Genomic DNA, 23,311 nt, shown 5'->3' with positions numbered 1-23,311 from the left:
CATACTTAATCATTACTGGGATCCAGAGACTGCCACTTAATCACTATTTTAATCTGGGGATGCCCCACTGTAAGAAGTTGGCTCTGTATGTACTATCTCAAAGTAAGAGAGAGTGTGCACAGAGTCCAAGGGTTCCCATTAGAGGTAAACCAGTGGCAAAATTAGATAATTCTAATGCTCTATTTTATGGTAGTGTGGTCGAGCAGTAGGCTTATCAGATGGTAGTGTTAAGCATTTGTTGTACACACACAGGCAATAAATGAGGAACACACACTTAAAGACTTAACTCCAGGTCAATAGTTTTTATAGAAATATAGCTTTTGTTAATTTATTTTTAGAACCATAAGTTCAAGATTTGAAGTAAATACATAAAATGCAAGGTACTCCACACAGGTAAGTTAGGATCTTTGAATTAGAGCAATAGCATACACAGTTTTAGTAAAAATGGAAATACGCTACTTTAAAAGTGGACACAGTGCAGAAATCAACAGTTCCTGGGGGAGGTAAGTAATGGTTAGTTTGTCAGGTAAGTAAGACGCTTACAAGTCTCAGTTCCTGGGCATAGGCAGCCCACCGTTGGGGATTCAAAGCAACCCCAAAGTTACCACACCAGCAGCTCAGGGCCGGTCAGGTGCAGAGGTCAAAAGGTGCCCAAAAAACATAGGTGCCTATGGAGAACAGGGGTGCTCCGGTTCCAGTCTGCCAGCAGATAAGTACCCGCGTCCTCGGAGCGCAGACCAGGGGGGTTTTGTAGAGCACTAAGGGGGCTGGGGGGACACAAGTAGGCACCCAAAACACACCCTCAGCGGCACAAGGGTGGCCGGGTGCAGTGTGCAAAGCAGGTGCAGGGTTTTGTATTGGAATCAATGGAGGGACCCGGGGTGCAGGCACGGCACTGGGGTCTTCTCAGGACAGCCACCGACTGGGCTAGGCAGAGGGTCACTCCTGCACTGAGTTTCGGTTCCTTCTGGTCCTGGGGGCTGCAGGTGCAGTGCTTGGTCCAGGCATTGGGTTCCTTCTTACAGGCAGTGGCGGTCAGGGGGAGCCTCTGGATTCTCTCTGCATGCCTCGCTGTGGAGGTCCAGGGGGGTCGTCTCGAGCTACTCAGGAGGTCGCAGTCGCCTGGGAGTCCTCCCTGTAGTGTTGGTTCTCTGGAGCTCGAGCCGGGGGCGTCCGGTGCAGAGGGTGAAGTCTCACGCTTCCGGTGGGAAGAGTCAAGACTTTAAAAGTTGCAAGAAAGTTGCAAAGTTGTTGCTGTTGTTGAACAGAACCACTATTCACTGGAGTTTCTTGGTCCTTTGGTTCAAGGCAGTCCTCTGAGGCTTCAGAGGTCGCTGGTCCCTGTCGGATGCGTTGCTGTTGCAGTTTTCTTCAAGTCAGGAGACAGGTCGGTAGGGCTGGGGCCAAAGCAGTTGTCGTCTCCGTCGTCCCTGCAGGGCTTTCAGGTCAACAGTCCTTTTTCTTGTTTCAGGTTGCAGGAATCTGATTTCCTGGGTTCTGGGGTGCCCTTAAATGCTAAATTTAGGGGGGTGTTTCAGTCTGGGGGGCAGTAGCCAATGGCTACTGTCCGGGAGGGTGGCTGCACCCTCTTTGTGCCTCCTCCCTGAGGGGAGGGGGGCACACCACTAATCCTATTGGGGGAATCCTCCAAACGAGCTCAGGACACCTTAGGGGCTGTCCTGACTGGCGGGTGACTCCTCCTTGTTTTTCTCATTATCTCCTCCAGCCTTGCTGCCAAAAGTGGGGGCAGTGGCCGGAGGGGCGGGCATCTCCACTAGCTGGGATGCCCTGGGGTGCTGTAACAAAAGGCATGAGCCTTTGAGGCTCACCGCCAGGTGTTACAGTTCCTGCAGGGGGAGGTGAGAGGCACCTCCACCCAGCACAGGCTTTGTTCCTGGCCACAGAGTGACAAAGGCACTCTCACCATGTGGCCAGCAACTCGTCTGGTTGTGGCAGGCTGGCAGAAACTGGTCAGCCTAGCGCTAGGAGTCGGGCTAGTATTCAGGGGGAATCTCTAAGATGCTCTCTGGGTGCATTTTACAATAAATTCCACACTGTGCATTTATTGTGCTGAGAAGTTTGATACCAAACTTCCCAGATTTCAGTGTAGCCATTATGGTGGAGTTCGTTTTTGACAAACTCCCAGACCATATACTCTTTATGGCTACCCTGCACTTACAATGTCTAGGGTTTTGCTTAGACACTGTAGGGGCATAGTGCTCATGCACATATGCCCTCACCTGTAGTATAGTGCACCCTGCCTTAGGGCTGTAAGGCCTGCTAGAGGGGTGCCTTACCTATGCCACAGGCAGTGTGAGGTTGGCATGGCACTCTGTGGGAAGTGCCATGTCGACTTAGTCATTTTCTCCCCACCAGCACACACAAGCTGTGAGGCAGTGTGCATGTGCTGAGTGAGGGGTCTCCAGGGTGGTATAAGACATGCTGCAGCCCTTAGAGACCTTCCCTGGCATCAGGGCCCTTGGTACCAGGGGTACCATTTACAAGGGACTTATCTGAGTGCCAGGGCTGTGCCAATTGTGGAAACAAAGGTACAGTTTAGGGAAAGAACACTGGTGCTGGGGCCTGGATAGCAGGGTCCCAGCACACTTTCAATCATAACTGCATCAGCAAAGGCAAAACGTCAGGGGGTAACCATGCCAAGGAGGCATTTCCTTACACAACCCCCCCACCCCCAAACGAAAGAGGATGAGACTAACCTTTCCCAAGGGAGGCTTCATTTTCTAAGTGGAAGAGCCTGGAAAAGCCATCAGCAATGGCAAAGGCAGTCCCAGGTCTGTGTTGCACTACAAAGTCCATTCCCTGTAGGGATATGGACCACCTCAACAGTTTAGGGTTTTCTCCTTTCATTTGCATTAGCCATCTGAGAGGTCTGTGGTCAGTTTGAACTACAAAGTGAGTACCAAAAAGGTATGGTTTCACCTTCTTCAGGGACCAGACCACTTCACAGGTCTCCCTCTCAATGGCACTCCAACGCTGCTCCCTGGGGAGTAACCTCCTGCTAATAAAAGCAACAGGCTGCTCAAGGCCATCATCATTTGTTTGGGACAGGACTGCACCTATCCCATGCTCAGAGGCACCAGTCTCCACAATGAACTGCTTAGAGTAATCTGGAGATTTCAAAACTGGTGCTGTACACATAGCTTACTTCAGGGTGTCAAAGGCCTTTTGACAGTCCAGTTCACTTTCTTGGGCATTTTCTTAGAGGTCAGTTCTGTGAGGGGTGTCACTACTGATCCATAACCCTTTACAAACCTATATTACCCAGTCAAGCCAAGGAATGCCCTGACTTGAGTCTGGGTTTTTGGAGCTACCCAGTTCAGAATAGTCTGGATCTTGGGTTGGAGTGGCTGAACTTGGCCTCCACCAACGAGGTGACCCAAGTAAACCATAGTACCTGGCCCTATCTGACATTTAGATGCCTTGATAGAGAGGCCTGCTGCTAGCAGGGCCTGCAAAACCTTCTTCAGGTGGACCAAGTGATCCTGGCAGTTGGAGCTAAAGACAGCAATATCATCAAGATAAGCTGCACTAAAGGAGTCCAAGCCAGCAAGGACTTGATTCACCAACCTTTGGAAGGTGGCAGGGGCATTCTTTAAGCCAAAGGGCATTACAGTAAATTGGTAGTGCCCATCAGGTGTACAGAACGCAGTTTTCTCTTTTGCTCCAGGTGCCATTTTTATTTGCCAGTACCCTGCTGTTAAGTCAAAGGTACTTAAGTATCTGGCAGCGCCTAATTTACCTATGAGCTCATCTGCCCTTGGAATGGGGTGAGCATCTGTCTTGGTGACAGAGTTAAGCCCTCTGTAGTCCACACACCTCATCTCTCTCTTGCCATCTTTTGTGTGAGTTTTGGGGACCAAGACCACTGGGCTAGCCCAGGGACTGTCAGAGTGCTCAATCACTCCCAACTCCAGCATCTTGTGGACTTCCACTTTGATGCTTTCTTTAACTTGGTCAGACTGTCTAAATATTTTGTTTTTGACAGGCATGCTGTCTCCTGTGTCCACATCATGGGTACACAGGTGTGTCTGACCAGGGGTTAAAGAGCTCAGCAAACTGCTGGAGGACTTGCCAGCAGTCAGCCTGCTGTTGGCCAGAGAGGGTGTCTAAATAGATCACTCCATCTACTGAGCCATCTTTAGGGTCACTGGAGAGGAGATGAGGGAGAAGTTCACTCACAGCTTCCTGGTCTTCATCTGTAACCATTAACATGTTTACATCTGCCCTATCATGGAAGAGTTTGAGGCGGTTCACATGGATCACCCTCTTGGGAGTCCTGCTAGTGCCTAGGTCAACCAGGTAGGTGATCTGACTCTTTTTCTCAAGAACTGGGTAAGGGCCACTCCATCTGTCCTGAAGTGCGCTTGGAGCCACAGGCTCCAGAACCCAGACTTTCTGCCCTGGCTGAAACTCAACCATAGCAGCCTTTTGGTCATATCACATCTTCTGGAGCTGTTGGCTGGCCTCAAGGTTTTTGCTTGCCTTTTCCATGTACTCTGCCATCCTTGAACGGAGGCCTAGTACATAGTCCACCACATCTTGTTTAGGCTCATGGAGAGGTCTCTCCCAGCCTTCTTTTACAAGTGCTAGTGGTCCCCTAACAGGATGGCCAAACAGAAGTTCAAAGAGGCAAAACCCTACTCCCTTCTGTGGCACCTCTCTGTAGGCGAAAAGCAGGCATGGCAAGAGGAATCTCTCAACAAGACCACTAGTTTGTGGATGGTAAGGTGTGGTGAATTTGTAAGTCACCCCACACTCATTCCACCTGTGTTTCAGGTAAGTTGACATTAAGTTGGTGCCTCTGTCAGAAACCACCTCCTTAGGAAATCCCACTCTGGTAAAAATACCTACGAGTGCTTTGGCTACTGCAGGGGCAGTGGTAGACCTAGGGGGAATTGCCTCTGGGTACCTAGTAGCATGATCCACTACTACTAGGATGTATTGGTTCCCTGATGCTGTGGGAGGTTCAAGTTGACCCACTATATCCACTCCCACTCTTTCAAAGGGGACCCCCACCACTGGACGTGGAATGAGGGGGGGCCTTTGGATGGCGGCCTGTCTTACCACTGGCTTGACAGGTGACACAGGAGGTGCAAAACTCCTTTACCTTCTGAGACATATTGGGCCAGTAGAAATGATTGACTACTATCTCCCATGTCTTGGTTTGTCCCAAATGCCCAGCAAGGGGAATGTCATGGGCTAAGGTCAGAATGAACTCCCTAAACTCCTGAGGCACTACTACTCTCCTAGTGGCACCAGGTTTAGGAGCTCTTGCCTCAGTGTAAACGAGTCCATCTTCCCAATAGACTGAGTTCCACTGACATTTCCTTTTTCTTACTCAGCTGCTTGCTGTCTTAGGCCTTCAAGAGAGAGACAAGTTTCTTGCCCCTTTCACAGCTGTTCCCTTTAGGGTCCCCCTGGGCCTAAGAGCTCAACCTGGTAAAGTCGCCGGCTCCATGGACTCAGTTCCCTCAGGGGATAGAATTTCTTCCTGGGAAGAGAGGTTCTGTTTTTTTTTGCTGTGTTGAAGCTGGTTCCCCAGTCTTATTTCCTTTTCTCTTGGAAGGTTGGGCCATTACTCCAGACTCCAACACTTCACCCTGAGCCCTGCACTGTGCCCTTGTCTTGACACACACCAGTTCAGGGATACCCAGCATGTAGCAGACATTCTACAGGGATTGCAGAAGAGACTACCGCCTATTTCAGGCCAGTGACCTCTCCCCATTCTAAAGTTACCATTGCCATGGGATGGACTTTAGTCTGATTGTCAGCGTTTGTGACTGGATATGTCTGTCAAGCCAAGTATTGTCATGGGGAAACCAATTTGTCTGTCACTATAGTGACACTGGCACCTGTATCCCTCAGGGCTTCTACTCTAGTCCCATTGATTAAGAGCTCCTGCCTGTATTTTTGCATGTTAGGCGGCCAGGCAGCAAGTGTGGCTAGGTCCAGCCCTCCCTCAGAGACTAATGTAGCTTCAGTGTGAACTCTGATTTGCTCTGGGCACACTGTTGATCCCACCTGGAGACTGGCTATTCCAGTGCTAACTGGAGTAGTACTTGTTGTGGAACTTTTCTTGGGACAGGCCTTGTCTCCAGTTTGATGTCCATGCTGAGTACAGATGCGACACCAGGCCATCTTGAGATCAAAGTTTTTACCCTTATACCCATTTGAGGAATGTGAAGAGGCTCTGGGCCCACCCTCTTGAGCAGGTTTTTGGGGCCCTGTAGAAGACTCTTTACTTTTTCCCTTGGATGTCTCAACACTCTTCCCCTGGGAAGGCTTTGTGACCCCTTTCTTTTGGTCACCCCCTGCGGAAGTCTTGGTCACCCTAGTCTTGACCCAATGCTCTGCCTTCTTTCCCAATTCTTGGGGGGAAATTGGACCTAGGTCTACCAGATGCTTATGCAGTTTGTCATTGAAACAATTACGTAACAGATGTTCTTTCATAAACAAGTTATACAGCCCATCATAATCATTTACACCATTGCCAGTTATTCAACCAGCTAGTGTTTTGACTGAGAAGTCAAAATCAACCCAGGTCTGTATGGGATGTCAGTATCTTCTCTGACCCTAGTTATGTTGCTGCCACCATTGATGGGAGCTAAACCCATCTCTTTTCTTTCCCTCTCTATGGCTAGGCGCTGTCTCTCCAAAGCCAATCTTTTGGCCATCCTTCTCTAAGAAGGCCTCGCGGACCCCCTGTGTCCCTGGATCACAGGTTAAGAACCACTGTAAAAGACTATCAAAAAGACCACTGTGTTAAAATCCAAGTCAGAAAGATTATGTCCTTCAATGGTTGAGGGCACTGTGCTGTTCGAAATATTACTGTATGGAAAGATGGTGATGTTCTTTCTGCATCCCTCATCATTTTCGTATTACACACTATAGTCATCCATTGTTTCCACTCTCTACATGACCACTCTATCAACCCATGCAGTGCACACATTATGCAGCCTTTCCAGACCCAATTAGTACATTTTCCAGTCAATCTCTGTGTCTTCTCTGCAAACACTCAGGGCCCTCTCCTGTACATGCACACACCGTGCATGTATTAGCACCCACACTCCCTGCACACATACACACATGGAAGACGTCACTTCTCTGCCCCCAGTCACTAAACACAGTCAATGTGCACACAGTGCATCCTCTGTGCGCACTCTCTGCGAATCCATTCCCTCGCCTCCACTGTCCACACTATACCTGCCTACAATGCATAAACTGCATACACTATACACCCACACTGCATCCTCTCTGTAGGTTCTCATGATACACATTGTGAACTGTCTGGATGCTGCGCTGCTGTGTGGACAGTTATAGCCTCTTATTCTGATGCACCGAGAAAACAAAATATTGTGGTCAGGCAACAGTAGGTGACGAGGGGCCACCCATTCAGCCTGTTGGCTCTACCATTTAGCCTCTTAGTAGGAGAGGGTGTGGCACAGCATATACCCTCTGCCATCTGGAGACTGGCTTGCTCCTTCTTTCCCTTTATGTTGCTCCTTCAAAGACTGGGCATTGGTCTACATCTACAGGTTTGAGGGTATGCCTCAATGGAGGAACACAGCGTGAGGTATTAGGTTTAATTATGGTAGGATGCTTGGATTATGTTGATGTTAGAAGATGATGCCAAACTGTTTGTTTTCTTTGTTGTGTAATAAGTAAAGAAGAGCTATGGCCGTCTGATAGAACCAAAAGCAAGTCAACTGATTTTTGTATGGTGGTGTTCTTATTATACCCTTTTTGCTTTTTCCACTAAAGAAGCTGCACGCTTTGGATCCTGGCTCAGCTCTGTCTGTAGAAACTCCGGGGACAACAAATGCTGCAATGTCAGTACTGTCTTCAGAAAAATAGTGTTACCCAAGACCATTAGCAGATCTAATTAAACTATACTATTGTTCACTGAAGTTAGTTTCAAAGACAATAGAGGACTGTGGTCTCCAAAGCTGAAGTCCACGGAAAATGCTGATGGGACATTTGATGTGGACACCAACATTACATTGTTGTACACTTTGCTAATATCTTTCTGTAGTTTTCATAATGCTTGATATCTTAACTAGGGGTAGGCATAATATTCCATTCCATCAGAATTCGTGGAATTTTGGAAATTCTGCTTTACTTTTATAACGCAAAGTAATTGCCAAATTCCTTCAATCGCAGTGTGGTGTAATTTTTTCTTGTGTGTCTGCCAAAATGGTAAGTTAGTGAAAACTCCACAGAAACTCAGTTTTTTTTTTAAGTAACTCCACAGAATTCTGCTGAGTCAAATTCCATGAGTTCCGTCCACCCCTAATTTAAACAAATCATTGAAGCACATTAAAACCAGCTATATTACCAGCCTGAAGTAGTTTTGCCAAACTACATGAAATGAAACCAACTGATAACATGTTGAGAGACAGAGGGCCTGATTCTAACTTTGGAGGACAGTGTTAAACCGTCCCAAAAGTGGCGGATATACCACCTACCGTATTACGAGTCCATTATATCCTATGGAACTCGTAATACGGTAGGTGGTATATCCGCCACTTTTGGGACGGTTTAACACCGTCCTCCAAAGTTAGAATCAGGCCCAGAGTGTGAAAACACAAAATACACAAATACATTCTGAACGATTCCACCCCACGCCCCAAATCTGGGACCCATTAAATGGCTAACAAGCAATCCAGTTTGGCCAGTAACAAGCTTAGTGGCCAATGTACTAGAAACAGCAATCAACACAATATGACTAACAATTCATTTAATGAAAGAAACAGTAAGTCCAACTTCAACCCAAAGACACTAGAAAGACATCAACTTAGACAAGCAGCAAATTCAACAATTAATTCAGTGGCACCAAAAATTAGCACAATAAAAACAACAATAAGACAAACAATACGTCCAGCAACTAATGCAATATGACAAACAATAAATACAATGAGCAGTAACACAACTCCTGACCAACTAAATGACATCAACAACAGCATCAGTGACTAAATCAAGGAGATGAAGACCGCAAAGAAATTAACACAGACCTCTTATACCTTTATGACGTGCTTCTTAGTATCCACTTGTGCCTGAATTTGTTTAAACTAAATACGCCATCACTCCTCTGAAAGCATCGCTTGATTACTCTGCCACAGTCCTGACTACAATGTCCTATCTAATAACCCTTATGGGGCTGAGATTTAAGTTTCGATGTCATATTCTAGTTAACAGAACAAATGAAGAACTCTTGGTGTATGAACCATTTGGCGCCTTGTCCTCACCCGATTCTGTCTGAGCTGGCATTCCTTTCATTGCTATCGTATTGCTTGCCGATGGCTTCTTACGAATAATCGACATAAGAGACCTGTAAAAAAAATATAACAATTTGTGAAATCTATTATTGTTTCATTAAAACAACGAAAAAAACAATGTTAGCATCTTTCCACATTTTGTCATACAGTTAGGAAGACAATCATCCCTAGCTTGCAGTTTCGATGTTTGTTGACAGCTGGTAAATTATTTTTTGTCCATGCATATCACAACCATCTATCCCGAGGCACATACCACTCTTCAACTTACAGTAGGAGGTGGAACTATATGCAGCAATTAAAAAAAAAAAAAAAAACATTACTAATTGTCCGGATTTGTAAAATGAACTGTCAAACTGTCACTATCCAGAGTGCAGGTGAAGCATTTGAGCAAGGTGCCCAACCACTGCATTACTAATCCAACCAAATTTGAAAGGAACATTATTTGTTTCTCATGACTGGCATCTTTCACAAGTAGCAGAAAGACAGAGAAGGCCAGCAGGAAGCTTCAAATTGTATCTGCTTCTTGAACTGCAAACGAACAAGCAAAGAGACCCTGGGTGCCTTCAGAATTTAATATCCACCCTGCCCTTGACCATTCTTTATTAACTCCTTTACAACCTTAATCCTATTGATTAGATCACTAAAGTACCTGCTACTGGAAATGGACATAATGTCTAAGACATTCATAGGTAGCTGCAGCTCCTGGCAAATAAAGTTACCACTCTTTCCTACCATTTAGCTTTCATAACATCCCAGATAATTACCCAGCACCATTTCACAATTACAAAAGCAGTTCAAAGTGATACTCCCATTATTCTACGTGTCAACATATCAAACTTACTAACTCTTCAGTAGTATCTTCACTGGAGTCCTGCTAACCAGTCAAAACTAGCATTCTAGAAGCTTCAAGGGATACAAAATGAAGCAATGAGAAATGGACTATACCTAAGCAAAGTAACTGGCCTTAAAGGATCTTCATTGGCTCTGAGTAGAGCAAAGCGTTACATTTAGACTACTGAGTGCCATCTACAAAAACTATGAGAAAAAGATTCAGACTAAATATAGAAACTAGTACACCATTACATTTTAGGTCATAATTTCAGATTAAGAAATTCAAAACTGATTACCCAAGTCACTTTCAAGAAAGGAGGATGGGTGAAGAATCATCTTGGTTCAGGGCCCACTGCTCTGCAATGACTTGTGCAGACACCTGAGGAAGAATCAACCTTAATACATTTTCAGAAATGCCTGAAGACATACCTGGAATTCCCCAGATACCAAATCCGCTCTGCGATCACTCCTCCTCTAACCAAGGCCCTACAATTATGATGTCCGGACACCATGTAATCTATAATTTAAACAACACAGACTAATATCCTCCTAACAACCTACAAGGCAGTCGAGAACTCTACCACAGACATCCAAAAGGACCTTCTGTTAAATCCTGTTCAGGGGCATAGGAAAAGCAAAGGCTGCACCCGAGTCTCAGTGGTAGTGATGGTGAGCAGTCATAGGCTGAAGCTTCTCTGGGAGGCAGTGTGGAGGTAGGTGACTGAGCTAAGAGCTCAACACTCATGGCCTGATTCACAAAGAGCCTCTGCAGTTGTGGTGGAGTCTCCGCATTCATGGCGGATCCTCCACAATGAAAAGCTGCAGTGTGGAGGATTTGGCCACATCTGTGGAGGCTCTTTGTGAATCGGGCCCTCAATGAACAATTCAATAAGCAAATGTCCACCCAATTGCTTATCTTTTCACGAAAGAAAGAAAGTACTTGAATACAAAACAATGCGCAATACTAGTCACTACTAACAAAGGAAAAAATGTAGTGCGCTCAGTCTTGGTTAGTCTCATAATTTTTAATCAGAATCAGTCCTTCAGTCCTCACAGGTCAGCCTATGTCTGTCTGGACTGTTCTTGTGTTTCTACCCTACAGCAGTGGTTCCCAACCTGTGGTCCGCGGACCCCCAGGGGTCCGTGACACATTCCCAGGGGGTCCGCAGGCCTTAGCTGGCAGGAAGACACCTCTCCAGCTGGGGCCTCCTAGAAACAGGAGCGTGTTTTTCTATTCATTACTTCAGTGGTTCCCAACCTGTGGTCCGCGGACCCCCAGGGGCCCGTGACACATTCCCAGGGGGTCCGCAGGCCTGAGCTGGCAGGAAGACACCTCTCCAGCTGGGGCCTCCTAGAAACACGAGCGTGTTTTTCTATTCATTACTTTATTTATGCAGCAGTTTAAAAAGCACTTCAAATTCATCCACCAACATTCACGCAAAAAATAAAAAGGTCAAGAGAACTCATATGATTAATGTTCCTGCAGGAGAGAGATGGGAGGTTTGACTAGCGATAGTTCTGACTCTGCTAAGGTAGCGCAGAGGGTTAACATGCCTGCTGCAAAGAACGTACATTATGCAAAGAACAATATTTTATGTGCACAGCACAGTGGGTTACTGCTTTTGTGACAGATTATTTTGTCACTGTGCATTTCATAAATTACATTCGTAATGTAGCACAGAGAGTTATGAACTGCGGTCAAAGAGCTGCATGCAACCCGCCTGGCAGAAATTAGCAATTTGTGTTAAAAAATGTTTGCTTGCATAGGCATACATTCTTATTATTAAAGTCCACGCTAACCACAGTGTTATGTTCTGAATCCCGAGTTTGCACATCTCCAAACTAAGCACGCTTACAAAATGCCTACCAGTATAGATGACATGTGAATACTACACTTTGTAGTCCACTGTAAAGCACTCCGACACCCTACAGTGGTAGGAGAGGTGCTATTAAACAAATGATTTACATGTGACAGAGAGGTTATGGAGAGAAGAGAGGCCCGTATGGTTTTACTTCCTTTCCCCACCACATATATATGTGAAAAAGCTTCTCAGATCTTATGTACCTAAAAATGGAAACAAATGGCTTGGGAAATGTAGAATCTGACCAGAGGATTCTGCGTCCCTACATAAAACCAAACATTGAAAAGTTAGTCATCAAGATGCAGTATCGACCTTCCCATTAAAATCTTTTGATTTTTGTGCATATTTTCAAAATAAAATAATTATATCTTTAGTAATTTAAGTATTTGTTTGGTGGGTTCTTGTTTGTGTATTTTTTGCAAATTACTGTTTTAATTCTTGAAATTTAAATTGTACAAATTGCTTGGGGGTCCCCGGCTTTCAACAGTGATTCAGTGGGGGTCCTCGGGAGTCAAAAGGTTGGGAACCACTGCCCTACAGTGATGGAGCCACTTATGGGAGAATGCACACCCTGGGGCCCCTGTGGGCAGGAGTCAGTGCAGCACTGTCTGACACAAGCACATGCCGGGGCTGGCATTTTCTAAATGAAGCTCCAACTGGGTCTGGTGACACTTGGTGAAAACAGACCCCCATGGTTTGACCAAAAGCTCACTTGCTGCAGCCTTGCATAAGCCAAGTATAAATTCAGGAGTTGCAGCTCTCACTCGAGCTAACCACACCTTGCACATGTAGCTGTGCACACACCAGCGACCTTGTAGCAGTTACAGACGCTGTGAGGCTGACTGCAGCTTTGAAAGTTGCGGCCATGCACAGGTTAATCACAATTCAGGCAGATTTGGCCAGGAACACGGCAATATCAGTTTGGGTAGCTGCATCCACACACAGATTGATCAAAACATGGGCTGATGCAGCCATGCACAGACTGATCATAAAACACAATCACTGCCCCAATCAGACCTTGGCAACTGCTGTGGAAGTTCCTAAAAGGAACCGTTACGGAGAGTCTGAGACCCTCTGATGCTTTGGTTTAACAGATCGTTCACCAGCAATTCTTTTTTTTCATGGGTGCCCTATAGACACCAGGGATTCTCTGCATCTTGCTCCTTCCTCAACGGTCTCTCCACCTGCAGGGTTGGCAGGCACCTTTACTCTAACAACAGGCAGGTAGACATCTAGGTGCTCCTTGAAAGATATACAGTTGGATAGATATAAAGTTCCTTCAGCAAGTGATTCAGACTTCATGTAATGTCTACTCACCTCGGGTGAGAATGGTTGTCAGCCCAGTACCGGTAGTGGTTGCACAGCAGCCATGTGAGTACTGTATACAGAAATACTTTCCTCGGCCATAGAGGGCTTGGTGTAACAAGTGGGGTAGAGGGTTCACACTTTTATAAACAACTAGCAGAAATTAGATTTGTATCCACAGTATGAAAATTTTAAAAAGCGTTGAGGGTGATTCTCCTGTCAAATATTCTTTCCAGGATGTTTGCCCAAACACAGCCTTTGCGTAAAATAATGCGGATAATAGAACAGAGGCACAAAGATGTGTGTGCACCTTGCTGTCAACCCAACTGAAGAAGTAATCAAGGTAAGACAAAAGAACAGACCACACCTAAAAGTTTCCTTTCCCTGCACAAGAGTCTTCAGTCCTGCCTCCTACCAAATACATCATACACATGGCACACACACCAACACACATAACATGTACTCAGGATGTTACCCAATGGACTGGGTAAGAGCATGGGGAGCAGAATGTTACATGAGTATGTGCCCATAGGCCCTAAATCTAGTGACTCAGAAAGATCTGGTCACACTGGGGATTCTCAAAACATGGTATGGTGCAACCACTGTTCTGTTTGCTAAATGTGTAACACTAGCCCATTGTCACTAAATGAGGGCATGCTTGGTGTGCCCCTCCAGGTTGCAGGACAAGCCTAGTAGCTAGTTATGTCAAGGACAAGCCAGCTAGGTTAGCCTGATGTAAAAAGACTACAATTTACATGAGCAAACCCACTTACAACTATAACCAGAATTTGTTAAACAAAGAAAACAGACTTTGAGATCAGTAATCTTAAAAAGAAGCATTTAAAAATATTTATGAAAAATGTAGGAAGTGCTACTGCCTTTTCAGGATTGTTTTAGCCTGGTTGTACACAATTTTAAAATATCCAATTGCTTAAAAACCTTTTATGTGGAGGTATTTGGGGTCAACACTGTCCTGACTTTAGAAAACGGAGGTTTGTTCTTTTAACACATATAAGACACACTCAAGCTTTCAACAACAAAGCACTGTCTCAGGTAATATATATGATAATGTAGGCTCAATGCGCTACACAAAATATAAAGTAAGCAGAACAGGAGAAACCAGCTGTCAAAACACGATGTAAGTGGAACAAAACGTTGTTTATTTTCTTGCTTCAGCCACAGCATAAATACAAATGTCCAAATAATCACCCCAGCGCCGCGCCGCAGATGTCTGCCCTTCCGCTCCACCAACTGCCGTCTTCTCGGCATCCTGGATCCCTCGCGCCCCACATGCGCGTCAGGAACACCGAGAAAGCGGCTCGTGCGAGCGGCTCCGCTGCGTGTGCAATAAACTAGAGGAATTCTAGTTGCACGGGCGGCAGACACACAATCAAGACCAACCCTCCCATGAAAACAAACAATAAACCTTTACCCCTTTACCTTATCATAAAACACTGGAAAACAAACAAAAACCATCAGCTAATTATACATATTTCACTTGACATTTCTAAATGTACGTAATGATATATCTTACGCTTTACATTTCCAAACATCACATTTTGCATTTCTTGATAGATATTAAAACTTGAGCAATCCTGGAAAACCTCGCTTAACGGTACCTCATCGGTAATTTGTGGACTCTACAACTTTTCCTAACAGGCAACAGTTCGGAGCAAGCGTCCCCTACCTTAGGATTTAATGGTTCAACCACACCAGGTTTTTGTACAATCAAGGACTTCTTCACCCTTCCATTCTGCTCCAACGGGTCACTAAGTGACAAAGGAACATCTCTTGGTAAAACTTTTACCACTTTTCCCACATTCCACCAATTACGCCCACCAACCCGAACAGCATTACCACACACTTTGTCAACTCTCAAAGGTTCAGAAAAAATGAGTCACCTTTCTTGACAAAACTAGATAGTTTGATCCGCACCCAATCTCCAACCGCAAACCGTAACTCTTTTACACTCCTTTTCTTGTCATAGTAGGTTTTTTGTCTCTCTTGAGCTTTCCTCATACCCAAACGAACCTTGACGTCAATGTGTTCTTTACACATAGAATGTTTGAAAAATGTGGACAACCAAGCTGGTCTAAATAACGTGGCAGGCTTCCTCCCACTCAGCGCTTCAAATGGAGACACCCCGTGCTAGTATGGGGCGTTGTTCTGTAGAACCAGAGCATACTCTTTACAGCTGCATCAACCACACACCCATTAGCTAAAGCGCACTGGACACATTCACCAACCTCTCTATTAAATCATTCAACCAAACCATTCGTTTGTGGTTGGTAAAGAGATCTTTTCAAATGTTTGACAGCACAATCATTCAGAAAACATTCAACCTCATTTGAAACAAATTGGACCCCATTATCAGACACAAGTTCCTTGGGAAACCCTTCTTCCAAAAATATATCTTTCAGAAAGGACACAACCAATGTGGAATCAGCATGACCTACAAACTTCACATGCGGCCACTTAGAAAAGTAGTCAATTGCAACATAAGCGTAACGCAATTTAGATGGAAGTGAGTTGAACGGCCCTAACAAATCAATACCAATCTTTTCCCAGGGACCTGACGGACATTCAATAGGCTTAAACGGAGGCGCTGCTGTCTTGAAGGTCTTATCACTATTGGAACAGACGTGACAATCTTTGACTAATATTTCAATGTCTCTGTCCATTTGCGGCCACCAATAGTATTCTCTCACTCTTTTTTTGTAAGAGTAGAACCCAAATGACCTTCATGTGCTTTTTCCTGAATAACAGATCTTATAGTTTCCGGAGGTACAATTTTATCATTTCTCAGTAACACGCCATCTTCAATTGACAGCTCATCAGATACCTTAAAAATGGTTGAAAACTAAAATCCAAATTTTTCTCATGTGGCCACCCTTCCTCGACATACTTCACGACTTTAGTGAGTACAGTATCATTTGTCGATGCTTCCTTCCAGCACTTTTCTGAAAATGACCCAGTACGTTTCAATTTGATGGCTGCAATGAAACTATTTTCATCCTGGATATTCTCTTTCCCACCAGCGTCTTCAGTGGTGGAATACCTAGAGAGGTAATCTGCTCTCACATTCCTTCCTCCAGAAATGTGCACAATGGAAAAATCTAATTGTAACAACCTGGCTGCAAATCTTGCGATTCTTGGTGTGCTACTCCTGACGTTAGTACCCTTCAAAATAGAAACTAAGGGTTTATGGTCTGTCTGGAGTAAAAAATGTCTTCCCCACAGATAAGGTTTAAACTTCTCTATACCCCACCAACATGCTAATAATTCTTTTTCTATTACAGAATAGTGTAACTCATTTGGTCTGAGCACTCGACGCAAATCCAATAGTATGCTCCAGATTTCCACTGATCTGCGTCAAAACAGCTCCAACCCCGAACTTGCTGGCATCCACAGTCAAACAACACTCCAAATTATGATCATAGGATTGTAACACACCAACGCCGCCCAATCTTTGCTTAATATCATCAAACGCTTCCGCACGTTCAGCATCCCACACAAACTCTGTTTTTGTTTTCAGTAGATTCGAAATAGGTCTGATTATAGTTGCAAAATTCTCAATAAACCTAGAATAGAACTCACAAAGTCCCAAAAAAGATTTTACACCATTTTTGTCCTGAGGTGCAGGTGCTTTCACAATCGCTTCTACCAGACCTGGTCTGGGATAAACACCTTCTGCAGTCAAGACATGCCCCAAATATTCGACAGACGTTTGGAGAAACTGAATTTTTTCTCTTTTCAATACAATTCCAGCACTATTGAACCTTCTCAGTACTTGCATCAAAATCTCATCATGTTCACGTCGGTCAGCAGCATGGATCAGCACATCATCCTGAAACACACACACCTTCATTATATCCTTGAGCAGCGTAGACATTATCCTCTGAAACACTGACGCTGCCGATGCCAGTCCGAACGGCATGCAACAATATTGGTACGTCCACCACGGGGAAACAAAGGCAGTGAAATGACGAGAATCTGGTGTCAATTCTACCTGGTGATAAGCAGCAGCTAGGTCAAGTTTTGTAAAGAGTTTAGCTCCAGTAATGCAAGAGAGCATCTCACTGATCTTTGGCAGAGGATTGGAGTCCACCCAAATCTCTCTGTTAAGAGCTCTCAAGTCAACACATACTCCTAGTTCACCATTTTTTTTCTTTGCGACAACTAAAGGTGACAACCATAACGAAGAATCAACCAGTTCAATGATTCCCTTCATTCGTAAACTCTCCAACTCTTTTTCTAATTGATCCCTGACACTAAATGGTACACCTCTCAATTTATGCTTTATTGGAACAGCATTATATTTGACTTTTATTTTATGTGTAAATCCTCTAATTCTACCTAATTCACCTGAAAAGACTTTAGGAAACTCATTAAGCAGATTTTCTATATCGGCAGGATCTCTTATAACAGTTACCTGATCACCAGTACCTGGACGCAAAACCATGCCAAACAACCATTGATGGAACCATCCCAAAATGTTCAATCCTTTTACAGCTACATACACCTTCCCAAAAATGCGTTGTCCTTTGAAAATCAAAACATCTTCAAGGTACCCCACTAAATCAATCCTCGTACCTTCGTACAACACTGGTGACCTGTCTGGTGGAAACAATTTTCGTGTTCGCCAATTTTGTTCAAATACCTCCTGAGTTATCATAGTGATTCTAGCGCCAGAATCAGCTAACAACTTTAAATGTTTGTCACCAACCTGTATTAAAATGTAAGGATCAATGCAGTGATCAGGATTTCCACTTTTTATGTCATGGTCACCCACAGCCAAGATCATTTCTTGCATTTCATTCATCAACTCACTCATTTTGTCATCACCAGCGACAACATTGACCTTAGTATCCCGTTTTACCACATAATCTGCACTGAACATTTTTTGCTAGGCAGATCTTCCCAACTTTTAGATGTGATGGATAACCACACCTAAAGGATTTGTTAGTTTGTTTGAAGAAACTATTGTGTTTGGCCACCTCTCCTTTGCTGGAAGACGGAATGTTCATCTTGCGTCTGTCGTCAGATCTCTGGACTGCATTAATTTGTTCAACTTGTGCACGTTCTAATTCCTTGGCTGATTTGATCGCAGTTTCAATACTTTTCGCAATTCTGATCGAATCCGATAAAGACGGATCTCCCAAGGACAACAACTTTTGTTTGATGGACTTATCCGAAATGTGACAAATGAATTGGTCACGGATTAACTGATCAGTAAATGTTTCGAACCGACAATCTGAAGCAAGTTTCCTCAATGCAGATATATAGGTATTGACGTCCTCTCCACTTTTCTGTTCCCTTTTAAAAAACGTATGTCTCGCTATGACTAAACTGGGTGGTGTATCAAATCTGGAAACAAGTTTCTTAAGAGCTTCTTCAAATTCGTCCAGCTCTTCGCCTTCTTCCAGCTGAAGATCAGGTAAGTGTTTAAACACAGATCTTCCCTCGAACCCTAAGGAATGCAGCAGCAAGAATTTTTTCCTTTCAGGTCTGAACCTTGACGCTCCAATAGCCCCTAAATACATTTCAAAAGCATCATACCACTGTTTCCATGGTATAACCGGCTCTTCAGGTGTCTCCAAAAATGGCGGTGGAGGGTTAACAGATTGCATGACAGCTGGATGGACGTTTAGACAGTGTAAAAACAATATAGTAAAGTCTTTACTAACTTACTAGCTCCGCCGTAAGTTGTAAACTGAAAAAAACATATAAAGTCCTTGCTTAAAATTACCGTTTAAAGATGGCTGCCACGTTTCCTTAAGGATCTAGGCTTCCTGTAGATACACCCCTTTGACTAGAGAGTCATGGGAGACACAGCAGGAAGTTCCTGTTAAGTTTCCTGCAATTAACCTTTGATCCACAAGGATTAACGACTAGAAGAACAACAGGCACGTGTGGGTTACTGAGCACAATATAATAGTCTGGGGTGATTCAGCTCCACAGCTCATCGCCACATAAAGAAAGCTGAACAGGAGAAACCAGCTGTCAAAACACGATGTAAGTGGAACAAAACGTCGTTTATTTTCTTGCTTCAGCCACAGCATAAATACAAATGTCCAAATAATCACCCCAGCGCCACGCCACAGATGTCTGCCCTTCCGCTCCTCCAACTGCTGTGTTCTCGGCGTCCTGGATCCCTCGCGCCCCACACGCGCGTCAGGAACACCGAGAAAGCGGCTCGTGCGAGCAGCTCCGCTGCGCGTGCAATAAACTAGAGGAATTCTAGTTGCACGCGCAGCAGACACTACAAAATAGCTATCCCCATAGTTATAAATGCTTCACACGTTGCGGTATGAACTATACGGGTTGCAGACAACTTCTAACGTCTCTGAGCCATTCATCATATTGCACAGTTTGCATAAGCTCAGACCTTAGAAAGAATTAATACTCAGATTACAGAGATTTCGGAGTCAATTCTTTAGAGCAATTACACCACTTAGACATCTGGCAGCATTCCTTTACCTTAATTACAAACTTATTACAGACAGACCTCTAGCTGCAGGGCTACTGTCAGGTTACATTGATTTTATATTCTCAAGCATCTGAATGCAAAGGTATCCCTCTGGTTACTAGACCTTATAGGCATAGGCCTCTGGCAGCAAAGCTATCCCCTATGTAAAAGAAACCTTACTGTTTCAGACAACAGGTATGTGATCTGTGATTTAGGTTAAATAAGAATTGCCAGCTAGGGCATCAAACAGAGGTAGACCATGTTAAGCAGTTCTCACAGGCTCAGGCTTCGTACAGCAAAGGTATGCATTCGGGAAGACATGTCATATAGATTACAGTTTCAAAGTGAGACAGAATCAACTATATTGTACAGATATCACATGCTCAGGAGTTAGACAGGAATTCAGAGCATCTACAAAGCAATCCTATAAGTACTAATATGGGAAAATATCTGGCCATCGAGTGGATCCAAATCTGCAACTGATCCATTTCCATAACACCAAACATAATGAAAAAAATTAATCTGATGGTTAATATGTTTCATTTAGCTTTTCTAAGAGATATGTACACCTGGCAGTGAGAGAGGTTTTAAGATTGGTGGAACGCTGAACACTACACTTGTAAGAAAGGGGGACACACAAAGGCAGCAGTGTAAACCTCCATCAGAAACAGAAGAGACAGTGGAGACAACACAAATGCAAACATCCCTGACACTGTCCAGACAGCAATAGGGCAAATGTCTTTCACAAAAATAAGAAGCTGCAACAGTGTGAGTCAGCTTCAGGCATAAAACAAGTATCATCAAAGAAATCTTCTCTCAGAGATAGAATTGTCCAAGCATAAGAAGGAACAAGTGGGCAAGGTACTTTCACACGCACACCAGATCAATGTGAACAGCCACATTGCAAGGAGGCGAGGGCAGCAGCACTGTCTACAAACACATAGCCGGTTACGCATAGTGACAGGCATTAAGCAAGCTTCCCTCACACAAGTGACGGAGGCTCCGAAAATAAAGTGAAACAGCTGTGCACTGTGCTTGGAAATGGAATGAGAACCCTACACAGGACTCAATGTGTTTGTCTTTCCTTGTAGAGAAAGGTGCTATGAACAATCCCTCTTGTTTAAGAAACTCTTGTGACTGGAGCGACCATCTGCCGTGGAAGGCTAGGGTTCTGGGCAGTGATTACTTTCCTGTTCCTTAAAAATGTCTCGGCAGAGCCTCAGATGGCTGCACTGACTATAGCCCACCAATCCGTCAAACCATGTGACCACTGGGTCACAGGGCGCCCCTCCCCATCTACCGTCACCAATTTACCCAGGGCAGGAAAATGTTGAAGCCTCCAGACACAGCAGGACCAATTCTTTTTTGTTAGAGGAAACAAACGGCTGATTCGCAAGTTTTTATTTTTTTTCTAAATAAACCTGTTACGCTGTGATGGGAGCTGCTACAACAGCACCTCCAAAACAGCACAGAGATCCTTGCCAGCAGGCGAGAATGTTTTAGAGATGCGGAATTCAAGCCCTTAATTTCCCTGAGGGGCTGTCCAGCAGGGCCTAATGACCCCACTCGTCCTCCCATAAGGCTGACATTATAATCTTTGACTTGGGTGCCCACCCAAGGACATCATGTTACTGTCCATACACATGAAATGGCTTGTCAGGCCTACATCTTCTACACATGCTCTTACCTACATGACGCAGATTAGGACTAGTGGCTTGTCCCATAACCACACATTTGAAAGAAATCACAATCGATATTCTCTTGCTTTGGCCCAACTCGCTCTTTGTATCTCAGATACATAATTGCTGCTTGCAGTCACTTCTCAAGTGACTCTTCATATAAACATTGAAACGCACAAGAGAACACGGAACCTCAAGCAGTTGTGTTCAACTCCAGCAATATGGGATCCTATGCAAGCACACTCTTGACTGGGCCTTGGTATTGCGTGTGCACATCATCAACTGCTTCATGATGAATCTCCAGGAAAATGACTGCACGGACAAAAAACTGTTAGGGCCGCAAACACAGCCATGGCTATAAAGCCACCTGTGTCTCTTGTTTTATGACAAAAAATGTTTCCACACTCTTGATGCTTTATAAAAGACACCCACCTCATTATCTTCTTAATTATCCTGCTTTGACAAAGAAAAATATCGGGCATTTCTCTGGCCCTCTTCTACCTGGCAATTCAGCAGCCTGAGCTTTTTGTACTCGTTGGAAAACTTGTCACTACTGACTTTAAAGCAAAGAAAAGATAAACGTTCACTACCAATGTTTACACAGAACAAGTGCATCATATTGGCAAACAGAAAAGGCAGGTAGGGGACATTCTACATATTAAAATATTCTCACAGTAGCTAAAAAACGACAACAACACTACAAAACTCTCAATTACTCTTAGTTTTACATCGGGACCAAAGGAAATATTAGTAGAGTAAAAAGTAAAATGGTAGATAAAAGGGAAATGGAATAGAAAGGGAAATGAGAAATGTTTGTGACAAACAATTCATGGTTTCTGTAAATTACCAATGTTCAAACAGATAGTCTGCCATCTTACCTCTCGTTGCCTCTGATCAAATCCACACAAAGGTACATTCCCCTCACACATTCAGCCTCTCTGCCACCTAGTGTTTGTTATTCCACTAAACAAAGGTGCACGGCTAACAGCACGGTGGCACTCACCTAATCGCTGGAGGACCAGCAGCCCTTTGTGTCCACCTAAGAAGCAACACCAGCATGGTACGAACAGCAGCAAGGTCCACTGTGGACCTTCAGACAATCTGCCAGCTGATATCCTAAAAAATAAAAAATAAATACTGGCCCAGGCTCCTGGCACATCCCCTGAAGACCACCATACAGACCTCTCCAAAAACAAGACCTGGTACCGAAAAAACAGTTGCTAGCCAAATGGTTATCAACCCCCACAAGAGGACAACTGGAAATCTGCAGATTACTGGTGATTCCAACTAGGCTGTCTCTATCTAGAGCGCATGTTGTATGAGATAGTGAGTTTAAGGCAGAAGGAAGCACACAATTGCCCTATTCAAACATGGGATATCTTCATTCACTAGGCACATCATATTTTTACCACCAATAAACTGATCGGCAAACCAAGTAGCACAATCCTTAAGTTCACATGGTTGAATAACATATTGGTGCATAACATTCAGACCACGTCAACCACATTTTTCTGCAATTGTCACTTCCCAAATGTTCATGTACATGTTCATCTACCACTGCAGATCTTCCACACATATGTTATACTAGTTAAGTAAACATTTGCGTATTGCCATCACATATATTTAAACGCACGCATGCAACCATACACATACTTATTTTTACCATGTATATATTCATGTACTTGTTTATTTATATTCACATGTATTATCCAAAGGGGTCTTAGATATACTATGACCTAGTATCTATAGAATATTCACAGCGTATTTATATGATTTCGTGGAATGTTCATGTTAAGAAGAGGAACGGCAGCTTGTGAGCCTGATCGTGTCTGCTGTTTGCGCTTAAGGGCCTATTACCTTGTACTCGTT

General features: G+C 44.2%; 1 protein-coding gene across 1 annotated transcript in view; it reads right to left on the bottom strand.

Moving 5' to 3' along the window:
- Positions 1-23,311, bottom strand: part of SHTN1 (shootin 1) — a 541,662-nt gene that overhangs the window by 176,390 nt on the left and 341,961 nt on the right. Inside the window, exon 12 of the mRNA XM_069239264.1 lies at positions 9,267-9,349. Coding sequence (XP_069095365.1) covers positions 9,267-9,349 — 83 coding nt within the window. The remainder of the gene's footprint in view (positions 1-9,266; positions 9,350-23,311) is intronic.

The sequence above is a fragment of the Pleurodeles waltl genome, chromosome 6 (genome assembly GCF_031143425.1).
Source record: "Pleurodeles waltl isolate 20211129_DDA chromosome 6, aPleWal1.hap1.20221129, whole genome shotgun sequence".
Taxonomy (NCBI): Eukaryota; Metazoa; Chordata; class Amphibia; order Caudata; family Salamandridae; genus Pleurodeles; species Pleurodeles waltl.
The sequence above is the reverse complement of the archived record's forward strand: the minus strand, read 5'-3'. Positions and strand labels throughout refer to the sequence as shown.